This window comes from Dermacentor albipictus, unplaced genomic scaffold (genome assembly GCF_038994185.2).
Source record: "Dermacentor albipictus isolate Rhodes 1998 colony unplaced genomic scaffold, USDA_Dalb.pri_finalv2 scaffold_34, whole genome shotgun sequence".
Lineage (NCBI taxonomy): Eukaryota > Metazoa > Arthropoda > Arachnida > Ixodida > Ixodidae > Dermacentor > Dermacentor albipictus.
The window spans coordinates 1,863,784-1,881,109 of NW_027225588.1; the positions used below are offsets into that span (position 1 = coordinate 1,863,784).

At 47.2% G+C, this 17,326-nt stretch overlaps 3 protein-coding genes across 5 annotated transcripts in view; 2 read left to right on the top strand and 1 right to left on the bottom strand.

Moving 5' to 3' along the window:
• The window catches only part of LOC139052787 (glycerophosphocholine phosphodiesterase GPCPD1-like), a 277,931-nt gene that overhangs the window by 215,856 nt on the left and 44,749 nt on the right, over positions 1–17,326 (bottom strand). The window lies entirely within an intron of this gene.
• Positions 147–5,537, top strand: LOC139046771 (uncharacterized). The gene is made up of 8 exons (XM_070529858.1): positions 147–249; positions 351–467; positions 575–685; positions 793–903; positions 1,011–1,121; positions 1,229–1,339; positions 1,448–1,553; positions 5,473–5,537. Exons 1-8 carry the CDS (start codon positions 147–149, stop codon positions 5,474–5,476), a joined length of 774 nt encoding a protein of 257 aa, XP_070385959.1. The 3' UTR covers positions 5,477–5,537.
• Positions 8,858–11,044, top strand: LOC139052790 (piggyBac transposable element-derived protein 4-like). Its single transcript, XM_070529874.1, has one exon. The coding sequence runs from the start codon at positions 8,940–8,942 to the stop codon at positions 10,416–10,418; it is 1,479 nt and encodes a 492-aa protein (XP_070385975.1). The 5' UTR covers positions 8,858–8,939; the 3' UTR covers positions 10,419–11,044.

Genomic DNA, 17,326 nt, shown 5'->3' on the forward strand with positions numbered 1-17,326 from the left:
GGTTCAGACGACATCGTACAACTTAGACAGTACAAGCGAGTGCTTTGTTTCTTGCATTTATGCTTCGGCACTAATTTCACATTTTGTGTGGCGACACGCATTGTACCTGTGAAAATGAACTGTACATATTTATGGTAGGCCAGCCTATGGAGATACCAGCACCCAGCGAAGGCACAATAGTGTCCGTGTCACTACCCACTCTGGAAGGAGCACCTGCAGCAATATTACAGCAAGCATGCAGTGCAAGTGGTAAGCTGCGTCGCAGTTGCTTTCAATGACGCATTTTCATGGTTCTTCTGAAGTGATGTCAGGTCTGCATTGTTTGAAGTGTTTAATAAACTGCCTTGCAGCAGCAGGCCAGCCCATGGTCATACCAGCACCCAGCGAAAGCAGAACAGGGCCCGTGTCACTACCCACTCTGGAAGGAGCACCTGCGGCACTATTACAGCAAGCATGCAGTGCAAGTGGTAAGCTACGTTGCAGTTGCTTTCAGTGATGCATTTCCATGGTTCTTCCAAGTAATGTCAGTTCTGCATTGTTATGAAGTGTTTAATAAACTGCCTTGCAACATCAGGCCAGCCCATGGACATGCCAGCACCCAGCGAAAGCAGAACAGGGCTCGTGTCACTACCCACTCTGGAAGGAGCACCTGCGGCACTATTACAGCAAGCATGCAGTGCAAGTGGTAAGCTACGTTGCAGTTGCTTTCAGTGACGCAATTCCATGGTTCTTCCAAGTGATGTCAGTTCTACATTGTTATGAAGTGTTTAATAAACTGCCTTGCAACATCAGGCCAGCCCATGGACATACCAGCACCCAGCGAAAGCAGAACAGGGCCCGTGTCACCACCCACTCTGGAAGGAGCACCTGCGGCACTATTACAGCAAGCATGCAGTGCAAGTGGTAAGCTGAGCTGCAGTTGCTTTCAGTGACGCAATTCCATGGTTCTTCCAAGTGATGTCAGTTCTGCATTGTTATGAAGTGTTTAATAAACTGCCTTGCAACATCAGGCCAGCCCATGGACATACCAGCACCCAGCGAAAGCAGAACAGGGCCCGTGTTACTACCCACTCTGGAAGGAGCACCTGCGGCACTATTACAGCAAGCATGCAGTGCAAGTGGTAAGCTACGTTGCAGTTGCTTTCAGTGACGCAGTTCCATGGTTCGTCCAAGTGATGTCAGTTCTGCATTGTTATGAAGTGTTTAATAAACTGCCTTGCAACATCAGGCCAGCCCATGGACATACCAGCACCCAGCGAAAGCAGAACAGGGCCCGTGTCACTACCCACTCTGGAAGGAGCACCTGCGGCACTATTACAGCAAGCATGCAGTGCAAGTGGTAAGCTACGTTGCAGTTGCTTTCAGTGATGCATTTGCATAGTTCTTCTCAAGTGATGTCAGTTCTGCATTGTTATGAAGTGTTTAATAAACTTCCTTGCAACATCAGCCCATGGACATACCAGCACCCAGCGAAAGCAGAACAGGGCCCGTGTCACTACCCACTCTGGAAAGAGCACCTGCAGCAATATTACAGCAAGCACGCAGTCCAAGTGGTAAGCTGAGCTGCAGTTGCTTTCAGCGACGCATTTCTGTTTTTTTCTGAAGAGATGTCAGTTCTGTGTTATCTTGCACTTAATTTTTTTATTTATTATCTTATGCCCTCAGGACCTAGAGAGCGTTACAGAGGGAGTGAGTACAGTATAAATACAAAGCAAAAGAATAACAGGGGTTCAAAGGAAAATACATTAGGTTGCAGCTACACCAGAAAGTGTTCAGTAACTGCAGGCTTGAACAACGCTTGGTCCTCAATGGCAGCGATGGAGAGGGGGGAAGATGATTCCACTCTCTATTTGTCTTCAAAAGAAAAAAATGTAAAAAGAGATTAATGCGGCACAAAGGGATGGCTACTTTATTTGGGTGGTCAACGGGTGACTAAACGTAAGGCGGTACTGAAATGCAAGTTCTGCTGCTATTAATTTAGAAACATGTGAATAAGTTATGCTTCGTTGCTTGAAGATATTTCACTGTTGTGAAGCTTTTTATTGATATTAATGAACTGTGATATAATTCTTGGTCCTGTGGACCACCTTGGCCACATCAAGTTACCAGCAACATTGAAGCACAGTGTTCCATTTACTAAGAAGGCACCTGCTGATCGTGCGAAACTCATGCCTGGATGGCTTGGGGATAGTTGCAATTTGGAAGCTGCAATGAATGGCACCAAGATTTCAGAACACATGGTGGAGGTATTGCCAAAAAAGGTGTTCTCGGCAATTTTAGATGATACCTGCAGTTTGGCAGAGGCAAAGCCATACTTTGAAGATGATGCCTGGCTATCTGTAATTTCGATAGTAGAAATGAAGAGAAAACCGGTATGGTTCTTTCCCACATGCAAAAAACTTATTGGCAAGGCAGATTCAGTCTGTTGCGACTTCTGCCTGGAATGGAGACATCTGAAATGTGCATGTGTTAATGTTTTCCCAAATCGAGTACATCGTTTTGCAGAGACTGCTACCAATAGTAGATGACACCCCCACCAGTATTATTTTTTCCACCATTGTCACCACCTCATTTTTGTATTTCTAGTGCAATAAAAATATCCATATTATATTGGAAAAAACAGTACTAATTTTGGCCTTCGAAACCTGTACGAACCATGTTACTTGTAAAACCACTGACATCGTGACATCGTGATCACTGACATCGTGGTCCCTCTGTAAGAATCACTGTTGTGCCAAGAATACATTGTAATAAATATTTGTCATCTGCATTAGCATAGCTGTTTGTGTGCTTTAATAACCACTCTGGATTTTTTCTGTACATGTACAGTAGGGAAACTTTTATGAACAGCAATTGTTTAAAAAATGCATCACTTTACAAACATGACGGCTGCAGACTGATGCAGAGATGGCATACGTATTTCCATCTGTTGAGCTACAGAAAAATACTAGACAGCTTGACAATGCCACCCCCCCCCCTTTTTTTTTAACAGCGGATGTACTAAGACACTGCTTTACAAAAATATTGTAAAAGTAAGTGCAAGTAGACTAGGCATACACAAATATTGCAGCAAAACACGAAAACAAAGCATAAAGAAATGCTGTTAAAATCGGCGTTACGCAAGAACGCCGATTTTCGACACGTACAGAAGGCACAACGTTACACACACCAACAGGCCGCCCGAGCAGCAATTTTCGCATGTTAACTGTCAAGCTAACATCGCCAGAATCTAAATACGTTTATGACATGGAAGTTCGAAGTAAAGTGGGTTTTGAACTTTGAACCCATCAGGCATATGAACCAAGTTATCGCTGCGCGTTTCACGGCTTTCCCTTGCTAATACGAAACACCACATATGTCAGGCGAGAAAAACCGTCAAGAAAGGTTGGTTTCTTGGGGACTATGGGCTACAGGGTATAGCATATGATAGCCGCAGTCTGGTGGGTCTAGCTCTGGTCCACACCTATAGCTCAAGCACTGAAGCAAGATGAAGTCTATTTTCTGCTCTTCCCTGAGCCACGAAATAACGCTGAATTGTATTTTGTGGTCTGGTCCACAGAATAAAGTGAGAGTTTATCCTGTGGTATGGTCCACAGAATAGGCACCGCGTTAGCGAAAGGCACCTCGGCCGTGTGATGCAGTTAGTTTCGCGTGAACTGAATCTTACTGGGACAAGCTTTGGTGCTTTCTTTGACACACAACATTATCGGAACTAATTTCGTTACTTTTTGAGGTACTTTTGATGCACAGTGGCCACGCCCGGCGTTGTGACGCAGTTGGCGAAAAGCAGATCGGCTGTGTGCCGCAGTTTCGCGTGCAGTGAATCTTACTGGGACAGGTTCGTGACGCATTCTGTGACGGCCAAAATTATTGTAATTAATTTCGTAACTTTTTGGGATACTTCTGAGGCACGCTCGCCGCGCCTGGGGTTGTGAAGCAGTTAGAAAAAAAGCAAGCCGGCCGTGGTGACAGTTTGGCGTGTACTGAATCTTAGTGAGACAAGTCTGTGACGCTTTCTAAGGCCCCGCAACATATACCTTCTTCCGGTAATCACGCTTGTCGAAGACGCGACGAGCGATTGCCAAGAGTGAAAACACTGGAGCGTGTTGCTTGCGCCGCCAGAACGGGCAAAAGATAACGCCGAGAAGCAAAATAAAAACAAGAATTTGAAAATTCTTGTTTTCGGAACGAATGAAAACAAGCTTTGCACCGACACATTTCTCTTGAGTGCGCGTAGAAGGCATTCTGCGAGCGTCTGGCATGGTCTGGCTGACAGCCTGTGTTGTGGTTACCTCTGTGTATTGTAGGAGTTGCAGGAAATCCCACCGCTGCCACCAGTTGTAGGAGTTGAGGAGGACTTCGGGATGAAACACTTGGGAGGTTTATTTTACATTATTTACAGTGAGAGTCAATGAACAGTCGTACAGTCATTACGGGCCGGCAACAACTCGGACGCTGCGGCCCATGGCAAGAAGTTCGAGAGAGATGAATCCAGGAATGCTCTAGAATGCACTTCTGCTGCTCCCGGTCTCCGTCTTTTAAGCCCTTCGGTGTCTCGAAGACATGTCACGTTCGGCCAATGGGAGAGTCCGCTCAGGTGACGCCATTTTCGGCCAATCGGCGAGCCCGCTCGGGTGTCGTCATTTTCGGCCAATGGTATGCGCCCGTGCGATGGAGTCACACCCGGCGAAGAGAGTCGCTGCTCGGGTGTTTGTCCGAGGGTTTACTTCTCCCTGCGGTCTTGCCTTGCTGACTTGCAATGCGTCGTCACAATGGGCGGACGGGGACGACGCTTGGGTCACAATTGTCCGAGGGCTTTCTTCTCCCTGCGGTATTGCCTCGCTGGCTTGCAAATGCCCTCTTCAAAGAGGGCAGGGGGCGACGCTGCCAGGCCTTCCCGGTACAACACAGCCGTCTTGCCTCGGGACCCACGTTACCTGGAACAGTGCCAGGACGGTAGAGTCCCTTCCCTTCACTTTCGGGAAGAGCCAAGCAGTGAATAGCTCCACCGGCTGCACACGAAGTGGGGTCCGCCAACTTGTTTGCACGTGCCGTGCCTCAGGAATGTGGCATCCGTGTTTCTGCGCTCCTTAATTAGCTGTGGTGCGATTCGATGTGGTCTGGGGAACTCGAAGTAGGCTCAGGAAACGGCCCCGTATCTAACAGTATGTAGCGTACTAACGCGTCGGCTGAGGCCAAGTTGCTTTGGAAACGCGCAGTCGCCCGCGCTCTTAAAGTGCAGGAAATAATGCCCCGGAATGGGGGAATGCTTGGAAATCAGATGTTTTATTCATAAATTATAGTACGGCTTGGAATAAGTAGGGTATTTTTGATGCCATATATGTAAAAGCGAATTGCTTTTGTTTGTAATGTCGCCCATTAACCACTTCCGCACGTTTCCTCTATGAAGGCAACATTCCTATGAGGTCTAAATACCAAAATGACACATGATTTGTAATTTACTCTTTTCAGCTGACGCCGTCCGATGGAGCTTCGTATGGGAACTACTGCTGGCCGTATGGGCTGCTTACTTGGTGCCACAACGTTGGATGAACGCACAAAAAGCGTGTATCAAGAGCGAAATAAACATTCCCTCATTTACAAGGCATTTTGTGTCTACTTGTGAAATTGCACGTGACACAGATTCGATAGAGGCTTGTAAAGATTGTTCGCAATCATTTTAATTAAATAAACAATTCCTCACTAGCACTGTGCGCGAATGAGCAGCACAAGCCAAAAAAAAAAAAAACCAAGGCGCCGAGTAGCGCAGCCGGCGTAGCGTGTGCCAGCTGGCGTTCAAAACACGCGCGCCCAAAACCGAAACCGGAAGGTGTTAATCCCATCCGCTTGGTGCGCTACAGTCAATTCGGCCACTGGGCTCTATTACAGTGTAGCTCTATGGGAGTATGCGCTCTTGTTGAATGTCTTTCTCTATGGTGGCGGCTCGGCCATTTAGACTGCGCTGTTGTGCTTTGTGTGCCTCACGTCAATGTTGGTGACGCGGCAACGCTTGCGATTGTTATAGCAGCTCTTTCAGTACTATTTTTCAATTTAGAGGCAAGCAGTGACAGCATCTTATCACATACACTGCCGAAAACGTGCTGCGCTGGCGTCTTGCAAGCGACGCCCATTGGTAGCTTCCGTGTCTTGTCGGGCTCTCGCTCGCCGTGCTGCTGCTGCGTGTTGCGGTGGCATCCAGTCGGAGCATCACCGATGGTTCTCTCCTGTGCCTTCGCTTCGTTCCCTCTCAGTGCTCCGGAAAGTGACCCGAACGCGTGCTTTCTCTTGATTAGGACCTGGAACGTCTGGCAATCCGACTCGGCCAACCGGATCGCGACCACCCGAGTTTACCATAAGTCCGCCCTGGGCAGCAAGCCAGTGATTTTTTTTTAGCAGTTGTACACCCCCACAGAGTCCAAACAACATCCCTTATTAAGGAAAAATATAGCGTTCACCTTTACTATTTTTGGCTACGGAATTACATTCCGTAGCCGTTACGTTTTGAATTTGTTTAATGAACTGAAATTGAAAACTCAAGGGTTATAAATTACTACACTATTTCATTTATTAATTGGTTTTGTTAACTACCCATAAGTGAAGATTCACGGCATACGGCATATCAAATAACGCTACACACTTGTGGCCTTGCGTTAAGTTTCCCGCACTTTAGTCAGAATGTGGAGGTTCAACTTAGCGTATCGAAAATAAGTCGGGTTTTCTCGGAATATACAGATCACACATTTGGTATGAGAGATCCCTGCTTGTAGTGCGCGGAGTAGTAATATCCTATGATGAAAGTCGATATGAGCGCAATATGAGTAACGCCGCGCCCATGATGCACAATTTAAATCGTTGTTATAGGGGAAGGTCATAAAGATACGGAAATATGGTATTTAGCGTGGAGAGAGAGTGAATAAACTCGATACTTTGAAGTGGTGGGATAACTGGAACAGTCATAATTAATTGGAAGAGAACAGAGAGACTTGGCTTTCAGTGCAGCAGTCATTCTCAGGACTATAAAAAGAAAGACAACTCGTTGCTATCTTAGGTGTCAGTCAACAGAGCGCCATCGTCGTGTCGTCGTGCCGCTGTCTACTCTGAAGAGTAAATGACTTGAGGATATTAGGTGATGACAAATCTGCATCATGCATTTTCGTTACTTGCCACCATCCCCCTCCTACACATCCAAGAAAAAAGAACAGAGAAAAGGCAGTTAGGTTAGCCAGAAAAAGAAGTCCGGTTTGCTATCCTTCACGGAGTTAAAGGGATTGAAAGAGGCGTGAAGGGAGACAGATACGAGGAGGGAAGTCAGCGCACAAAATTCTGCCGCGACACACGTCTCCACCACAGTTATCTCGAAGATCCCCATAGACCGCAGGAAGCGGAGTGACCCGCGGCTGAGCGTACGCAAGTCGTGACCGCAGGCAGTACCTTTTGTTTGGATGGCTGTCCAATGTATTTAACGCGGTACACTGCGGAAAGCCGTTGGGCTCTATCAAAAGGCGAAAAACGGTGCTTCCGAGAACTGAGAGCGCGTGTATGGCCTAGAGATAAACCCCGAACCGATGCGCTTGCGCCAGAGTGCACGCGCACATGATTTGTTTTATCGATACGAGCGCCGACCCGTTATTTTCCTCACGCAAACGGGAAGAGAACAAGCGGACTAAAAATGAGCTCGTTGTACGCAGCGAATAAGTGAACTTCATGGCAGCGCGAATTTAGCGCTGAATTAAGGCTATACTCGCGGACAACATTCTGTGGCTATGAAGGGAAGGCTAAGAAAGCAAAGCGCGGACAAGGGAGAGCGCTTCTGAAAGGAGTGCCGCGGTTTAATCGACGTTAGTTTAGGCTGAGGAAGAGAAAACACAAACAGCTTATTAGCGACAGTTAAATAAGACAGAAAACACCACTGAGTGTAAAGGTTGACTTATTTTGCTGCTTCTCCCTTCCTTGTCGGGGCAAACGCGAAAACGTCGCACGTGGAAGCTGCGCCGATTCAGCGTCTGTTCCGAGCAACCAAAAGCACTGTCAGACGCTGTCGGACTACTTGACGCGGTAACACATGTGCAGCAGCCACACGCCCGTAGCTATCCCTTCACAGATACAGAAAGTTGTCCGCGAGTACATGGTACAACAAATGGGGCAACGATACGGCAGTCACGTGGCGTGTATACTAAGCTGAAACTCTGCGCGACGCCTCGAAAGCACCAAACGCGCGGTTAAACAGAAGAACACGCCTTTGAGCGTGCAGCTTTGGGGTCAAGTAAAAAGTGTAGAACTTGTCAGAAAAAAGTTCAGTGTACCATGAACCACAAAGACAATATAGCAGTACAGAGAACCCCTTAACTCTTTCCCTACCACGGCACTAGGCATCGTTCACCGGTGAGCGAAGTTTTTGAGCGCGCATTTTAAAAAAACCGCTACGCCCCTGGACTTGTGGCGCCATCTCGGTGATTGTATACAAAGTAGAGTTTCTGTTTCTGCATGGTTCACATTTTTACCGCGCGGCGGCGATTTTTAAAGGGCGCGCGAGCTCAAAGGTTGATGAGCACTTGAGCGGGGCGATGGCGTCGACATCCGAAACCGCGCGCGCTCGGAAGATCGCAGTTTCGCGCGATCCCGACGATCCCGCAAGTGATATTTTGGACTTGTCGAGCACAGATGATTCCGACATCGATGTCGCGTCGTCGGAGTTCAGCTCAGATGCGGAAGATGCTGCCGATCAGCCGGGAACATCAGCTGTTACCCGCAGGTAAGTTTCGGATTCGCCGTCCGCTTTGTTTATGCATAGCTAGAGCCGGTTCAATGGCCGTGTTGGTGCCCAAACTATTATTTTCTTTATTTATAGAGTGTCCACTTCATTTGGGAAAGATGCCCTTCCACCAGCTCAAAGAAGTGTGGAGTTTCGACCCCAGAGAGCTCCGGGCATCGACCTCGGGATGATGCTCCGTAGCGGTCCGAAGCGGCTGTCGCGAGCGCTCGATGTTTTTCGCCTTTTCTTTACGGCGGAGGTCATTCACGCTATTTGTGCAAATACTAACAAGTATGCATGGATGCACATCATCGAGAAACCGACCTACAGTGAGAAGGATGGTTCTTGGAAAGAGGTAACCCCAGCGGAAATGATGAGGTTCATCGCCCTGCTGTTGTACATGGGAGTACTGGAACTGCCGCGGCTGCATATGTATTGGAGTACAGCAAAATTGTTTTCCGGGCTCCTCCCTCCAAACATTATGCCAAGGCGACGTTTCACCGCGCTCCTGGCCATGCTGCATATTTCTGACCCAGATACAAGCAACGGCGCTGCCGCACAGAAGCTAGACAAGGTGTCGTGGCTTCTTGAGCACATGAACGACTGCTCCGCGTCATTGTTCCAGCCTTATCGCGAAATTTCAGTCGATGAGAGAATGGTAAAATCCAAAGCGCGGTCTGGAATTCGGCAATACATTAGAGACAAAGTTGTGAAATGGGGCTATAAATTATGGGTTCTTGCGGACCCAAAAACTGGCTACACCATCCAATTCATAGTGTACACAGGGAAGCGTGAAAAACCTAGTGCCAATGGGCTGGCCTTTGATGTGGTCACTAAGCTTTGCGATAAGTACCTGGATCGTGGGTACATTATATATATGGACAACTTCTATACATCGACCTCTCTTCTTGTGCACCTCTTGGAACGCAAGACACTAGCGTGCGGCACAACACGAAAAGATCGCCGGGGATTCCCCACAGAACTGAAAGGCGTCACTTGGGAGAAGAGAGCGAAAAGAGGAGACGTCCGTTGGCTGAGAGACAAGGGAGTCTTGTATCTTCAGTGGAAAGATCGACGTGTTGTGCATATGGTGAGCACTGCACACACAGCTAACTCGCACGTGCTTGCCAAACGGCGAGAAAAGAAGGACGGAAAGTGGCAACAAATCTCCATAAAAAAGCCACAGCTCATTGATGAGTATAACGCCGGAATGCTTGGAGTCGATAAATCCGACCAACTCATTGCCACGTACAATGTTTTGAGGAAATGCGTCCGCTGGTGGAAAACGTTATTCTTCCACTGCATCGACATCGCAGCTGTGAACAGCTACATTATTTTTCAAGAATATCGCACGCAGCATCCCCAAGCATCCGAGCTTTCTAGGCCTTCTCGGTATGACCAGCTGGCCTTCAGGACAGAGCTGATTGGACAGCTCCTAGAGCTAGAGGACACAGCACCAGTTCATGTCCCTCCCTCGCCAGCTGCACAACGCGCAGCTGCACAGCACAAGCCTGAAAGAAAGGACGTCCGCCGAAACTGTAAGAAGTGCTATGAAGAAAATAAAATTCAACACAAGACGAATGTGTTCTGTCGCACATGCAATGTGCATTTGTGCTTCACAACGAGAAACTGTTTCGGCGACTGGCACACCAATCTGGCTGACTGAAACATTTGTGGCTCCAAAAGTTATTGATCTGCAACTTTCAATTTTTGTGTAATATTGTGCTATGGAGTGTTAACTATTTTGTATATGTCATAAGCTTTATAGAATTTTTTTCTCAGAAAATATAAGCTAATCATTAAGAATGTTTGCGGTGAATTTCATTAAAGCTTGTGTTTGCTAATTTTTATTACGCATTTTGTTATAACAGTTTTCTTTTCGAAATGTGCTTTTTCAATGTGCATTTAGTACACGCGTTTTGGAGTATAATATTGTACCATAAGTTAATCTTTTCCTTGAAAAAAAAAATCGTAAATAGGACCTATCAAGAACTTGAATATTTTACTATGCGTCATGCAATTTTTCATAACACAAAGAGTACTTAATGTATGGGTGTAATTTTTTGAAGAAATGTTGCCTAGTTATATACCTACAATTTGTATATTTTGAAATCTTGCTAAAATTTTTTTCTGCCAGAGATATTACTCCGTAATCAAATTTTTTTTTGAAATTTTCTTGTTTTTTTTTTGTTCAAGAATTTTTTTGTGTAAATAATTTTTTTTATATGTTGTTAAAATAAATAGTATTCGAAAGCACGTTCATTTGCCTTTACTTTTATGTACTGCATGACACTTTAAACTTAGTAGCTGTTGCACAAAAAATTCTTAACTAAACCATACAAAAAACAGCCAATTTCCCCGTGGTAAGGAAAGAGTTAACTTTGGTTGGGATCAGTGAAAGCAATATTTTTGAGTACATACCTGATTTTCTTTTTTTTTGTTTTTCACAATGAACATATATTCTTTTTTAACTGCCCGTGACGGATAGCGCAAATCTGATACTTGAGCTGGATTGCTCGAGGCGGACATTACAAACTAAAATAAAAATTCACAATTGGCTAACAAAATTTCACGAATAAAATCGTCCGCATCAGGATGCTGAAAGCCGGGAACGTGCCCCACATTCTGCAGGCGCTTCAATATCCTGCCTGCACGAACTCCTTTCTTTCTTTTTTTGCCACCGTTGAAATCACAACAAAACATGAAGCAGCCTTCGGTGAGTCAGCGATAAGACTCAAACACGAGCACTCCCATCGCGCTTTGAATAGCACGACAAGGTCGCGCACAGCGAGCCGAATCGGTTGCGGCTCGATCAACTCGTGTGGCGACCCCGCCGGCAGTGGTGCGCATTCGTGGGCCCCCTGGCGTGCTTCGCGGCGTTTCTATCTCGGGAGAGCATTACATTAATGTTGAATTCCAATGGCGGAGTCGGAGCAAGTTTTTCTGCTCGTTTCGGAGCAAGTTTGTTCCAATGGCAGAGTGAGGGCGGGAGTAAGGTGTTCCAATGAGAGAGTCGGAGGGGATTCAGAGCGGGAGTCACTCCATGGAGCAGAAAAAGATGCTCCGCCAAAATCGGCGGAGTGGACCGGAACTCTGCGTGACGTATTTGCTTTATCACGTTTGTCTGCTGGGAGGCGCCACCGGTCACGACTCGCGAGGAAGCAAAAGCTGCTGCACGCTTGGCGAGATATCCATTCCGCACTTTAAAAAAAAAGAACAGGTAAACGGCGCTAAAGAGACAAGTGACCGGTGCGGCGGTGCTGGGAGCAAACAGCGGAAGGAAATGACAACACGCAAGGTATCCTGGGTTACTCTGTGATAGAACTTCCACTTCCGCCTTGCTCCGGCGGCGCAGGTTGTGTTCCACTCGCGGATCTGGAGGAGTTGCTGTGCGCCAGAGTCGAGTGCTCGCTCGCGGAGTGCGTCGGCTGCTCCGACTCCGCCATTGGAATTCAACATAACTCTACGCGAAACAGACAGGAAGAGCGGGAAGAAAAAAAGGCAGCAGCGCGCCTCCATAACAGCGGCCGCGCGAGGTCAGACGCGGAAGCGCAACCGCTGTTGGGGAAACGCCTGTGCGAATGGTCCGCGTACGCACCAGACACGAGCGAGACGCGTTCGAGCCAACACATGCCATGCAGCAGTGCAAGTTTACACTGGATACGACCGGCACTCCCTCTACATTCCATCGAACTTTTCCCCAACACAAATGCTTGCCGTTGCAGCGGCGGGAGATGGCACACTACTGCGCGAAGCAACACAAATGAAACAATTATTTCCTATAAAGTTCACGGAATAATTTAAGGCGGGGTCTCGGGAGAAAAAAGTTGCTCGCGGGCGACTTGAGTGGCCCAAAGTCCCATACAGAACAGCAAACGGCGGGCAAAACACGCAGAAAAAGTCAAGGACACAGAGCTATATCAGGCGTATTACGGAAACTGCTTAGGTTACCGCGCATTCACAGTGTGATTTGAGGATGCCACGAATGAAACGGGGGCAACTTGCCTCATAATCTATACAAACAGTGTATAAAGCACTATAGGCGCAACATTACACAAACAGAACACGAGTACATCGGCTACACAGGTAAAAAATTGACTGAAATTCAATGAAACAAGAATAATAAAAGTTGCACCAAATCAGGTGTTGCAGCCCGCGCAAGTGTCGTGGGCTCGACTGCCGAACACCGCGCGGCGACCTCGTTTCGACGAGGGCGGAAACAAAAGTACTCGTGTGCATATACCAAGAGTAAAGGCGACACTACATAAGAAATAGGAACGATCACTTAGATTCAAGAAGTTGATTACTAGAGGAGGAAGTCAAGGCTAAACTTAATGTCGGCTTAATTTCGCGTGCCAATAAATACACAGCGCGCCGCTACGCCGGTGTGACACCATGGTATTGGTGCGAAATAAATGAAACTTCGGCGCGTACATTTTTCTGCAACAAACTCTTTCCCGCCAAAATAGTGAAAACTTCGTCTTCAAAGAGTATCCTTACTGCCTAAAATGATTTAAAACGATGGTACCGTAAAAAAAAAAAATGCTCCGGACACTATAAACCGGTGTACGCGGTGGCTGTCGCAAGTACGCTGTGCAGTTTTGGAAGGTATATAACACCCTGCGATTTATTATTGAAGCTGGCGCAAGCGCTCACCAGGGCCGCCTTACCCCGGCGCCTCGTGAACTGCCTCACTGGCTAGTTCTTTACAAGACCGCGGGTAAAATACTAAGTACTAACCTTCCTGGCGGCTAGCTCAAGGCGGCTCAACAAGCAAAGGCATGTAAGGGCAGCACTTCACTCGTAATGCAGTCGGCGTCAAGCGTGCTTCCAAGTTTGCTGGTTTTTTATCGCAAAAAGCTGAAGGTATTAAATTACGGGGTTTTACGCGACAAAACGGCGACCAGATTAGGCATGCCGTAGTGAGGCACGCCGGGTTCATTTTTGACCATTTGGGGCTCTTCGACGTGCACCCAATGCACGGCACACGGCCTGCGATACCTTGCCCTCCCCCCCCCCCTCGAGCTTAATTAGCAAGGCGACGCCAACTGCATGCGCCACCACAGGGGGTCCTTTGTTATTCTACACATTAACTGCCGTCACAAATCCATTATTTGCCAATGACTATAGCTCCTGTTAGCCTTTGCGCACGTCTACTCGACTACTTTCCGAGTTCACGAGGGGAGAATAATGAATTCTATAATAACGCAAGTAAACTATCTACGGTGGCTGCTACTGTTAAGATGTTTAACGCCTAGCAAAGGGCAATAATTGTCTACAATCAACATTAATTTTGTGCTAAACTCCCCGCGATAAACAGAACAAGATCTATAGACTTCAAACGTATGGCGCGTAGCTGACATAACGGAACGTCGCATTGCAAATTACACACAAGAAAGAAACGCACCAGTATAGACTCTCGTAGCCAGACTCATGAACTAGGGAGTTGACATTTTTTTATTCGTTCCTTTATTTCAGTATTTATTCCACTGAAAAAGGAAAAAAATATTTTACGACAAAGAAAAAAAAACGCTATTCCAGCGGCTTAACGAATGTCCCTGTACTGACTACCTTTGACAGCAGACATATACATATACATATATATATATATATATATATATATATATATATATATATATATATATATATATATATATATATATATATATATATATATATATAAATATCGCTCATTTTTTTTTATTAATACTGTACACCGATGCACATGCGTTTTACGGTATACGCATTAATGTATTAAAAAGAGGTAACATCATTCGTACAGTGCACATCTCTTTTTAACAGGGTCGCAGACTGGCACTCCACGGTGAAACGTGATCTTTGCAGACACAAAAGAAAATATGAAACCCCATTTGGCCCAAGAACACAATTGGTGCCATCCACATCATTATACCGCGGTACGAGATGACAACACTATGTAACTCAGTCCGTAGATAAGTTGACTTTGTAAGGAATCTGATTATCAACCGCCACTCGGTTCCTTCGAAGAACGAGGACAGGCAAGACGCAGTGTCAAAACTTCAATCGCGAATCAATGCTGTCGCTCGAAAACTCGCTCCAAAAGGGGCCTTTCTCTAGAGTACATAGCGCTCAAAAGCCAGGTTCGGCTCTGCAATGACGTCATAGATGTGCGGGAGCGGTGGAAATCCTACAAACCACGGCGAGACCAACGCGCCAGCGACTGTGGACGAAGACACCAGTGACCTGCCGATGGGCGGGCGAACATTACAAATACCTTGTCCTGAATGTACAGTCTCGTCCACTCTTAGGGTGAACACGGCTCACCGTGGCTATTGGCGGCGAGGAGTTACGGAGTCGCCATCTATCGGAAGCGCCTCGTTGGCGTAGTATGAGGGATTACGCGGCGCGCTCCTCATAGGTTTTGCTGTCAGCGCTCACTGAAAACACCACGCGCGAGCTCTCCCGGACATTTCTGTAAGTACTTTCGAAACGAGAGAAGTTTTTACTGTCTAAATATTAATCTTGGGCAGACTGAAAGCACGCAATCGTTTACAGACGTTATCTCTTTACCGAATACGTACAGTGAACGCCACTGCGCGCGGTCGCCGCGATGGAGTCTCCCGAACCGGTTTCTTGCGTGAAAGGTAGGTAAACGCTGAGAGCAAACTGTGTGAAATATGTTCTTATAGAGTTTGTATAACTAAATGGAGCGTAATAGAACGAAGCCTCAATGCAGCGATCGCGCAGATTCGCAGCGACCGACTGCGCGTCTGCATGCTTGTCCGCTGTTAAGAATGGCGAGTTGCATTGCCAAATTGCCACCCAGTTACGACCGGGGAACAAGACACGCATCCCCCACTCTCCGTCGCTTCAGCTAGGATGCGTTCGATGAAGCGGGCTTTGAGCTGACACTGCCGGCTGATCCTCCAGCCCCATCGCCGTTGTCACGAAACGAGTTCGGCGGGCGAACTATTGTGCCCAAGCTCTCCAGCGCGGACCTGATCTGCTACGCGTGAACGGGCTGCCGCGGGAAAGCCGTTTTTTGTTGCTTCCCACGCCCCGATCGGGACGCAACACAACGAGCTACCCACCATTGCCTCCGAGTTTCCCGGAACGGCGCCCCTCGGACGTCGGCGCCGGACATCGGAATGTGTGTGCCTATGTGAGCGTAAACTGTTCTGCGGGGCGGCGGCAAGTTGACAATGAGTAAACGAACGTTCGCGTCACCTTGTATCGCGGGAGGACCGAGTGTATAAAAACAGCTGTGGTGCGAATTCTGATACACTTCTCTTGAGCAGTCATGTTGGACTGAATTAAATACTGTAAATCAACCCATATTCCTCGTTCTCGATGAGAAGCAGTTCTTCCCTTCATCAACGTCCTCAGCGTGGATAAGTTGGACGACGGCATGGGCCAGCTACCTTCGAATTCATGCCGGACTCCAATCTTGACAAAGGACCACGAGCGATGGGATTGAGCCCCCAATCCTGACAACTGGCTGACAGCGGTGAGATGGACTTTGCGACGTGGTGCTGCGACTGCGTTGAGTGCTTGGTTCTTGCTTTGACTCTCTACGCTTCATTTTGTGGTTGTTCTGTTTAGAACAGTAAGGAAGCTAGATTGTTGAGTGTTAGCTAGGTTGTGTTTTCCTAGCTAGATTTAGAGAGCAGAATCAAGGCAGTAAAGCAGCAATCATGGAGTTAAGGACACTGCTGAGAGACGAATTGTTGAATGTTGGTGAGGAACTTGGCCTAGATGTGCGCAAGGAAATGCTAAAATCAGAATTATTGGAGCTAATTTCCGAAAAGGCCAGTGAGGAAGAAATTGAAATGGGGTTTGAACTTCTGAAAAAAAGAGAGAAACGGGACAGAGAAAGAGAAGAACGGGACAGAAAATAAAGGGAAAGAGAGAGAGAGAGGAACGCGATAAAGATCGCGAGTTAATAAAAATGCAACTTGAACTTGAAAGCAAACGTTTGGAGTTGTCTCAGGGAAGTGAAGGCGCTCTGGGACGATCAAGTGAGGCAGAATCGTACCGCATGGACACGCTATTAAAGCCATTTGAGGTCGGGACCGACATAGGCTTGTTCCTAAGCAATTTTGAAAGGACTTGCGAAAAGATGAACTTCGGCCCGAGTATACACGGCCACAGCGGTTGCTGTCTATGTTGCCGTGTGAGGCGGCGGAAGTAATCGCCAGACTGAGTGTTCAGGATGCATATGATTATGCAAAAATTAAGGCTAGTCTCTTGAAGAAATACCGCCTTTCAGCCGAAGCTCTTCGACAAAGGTTTAGGAGCACAGGCTAGAAAGATAGCGAGGGATATCCGGAGTTTGCATATAGCTTAAAGGCCAACCTAGTCGAGTGGCTTAAAAGCGCGGAAGCGTACGACAGTAGAGACATGATCATTGAATGCATGTGTCTAGAGCAGTTTTACAAAACCATCCTCCAAGCTGTGAAACTGTGGGTGCAAGACAGAGGGGATGTAAACACTGTGGAAAGGGCGGCTGAATTAGCCGAAGAGTACGCAACCCGTAGAAAGTTGAACGCCGAAGACGGAAACTTGGACGGTCGAAATGGACCGCGGAAACCATTT

Excerpts from the sequence above, each read along its gene's own strand:
- LOC139046771 (XM_070529858.1), top strand. The coding sequence starts at position 147 with ATGGAGATACCAGCACCCAGCGAAGGCACAATAGTGTCCGTGTCACTA. Across the intron at positions 468-574 it reads GCAAGCATGCAGTGCAAGTG|GCCAGCCCATGGACATGCCA; the intron begins GTAAGCTACGTT and ends TTGCAACATCAG. Across the intron at positions 904-1,010 it reads GCAAGCATGCAGTGCAAGTG|GCCAGCCCATGGACATACCA; the intron begins GTAAGCTGAGCT and ends TTGCAACATCAG.
- LOC139052790 (XM_070529874.1), top strand. The coding sequence starts at position 8,940 with ATGATGCTCCGTAGCGGTCCGAAGCGGCTGTCGCGAGCGCTCGATGTT.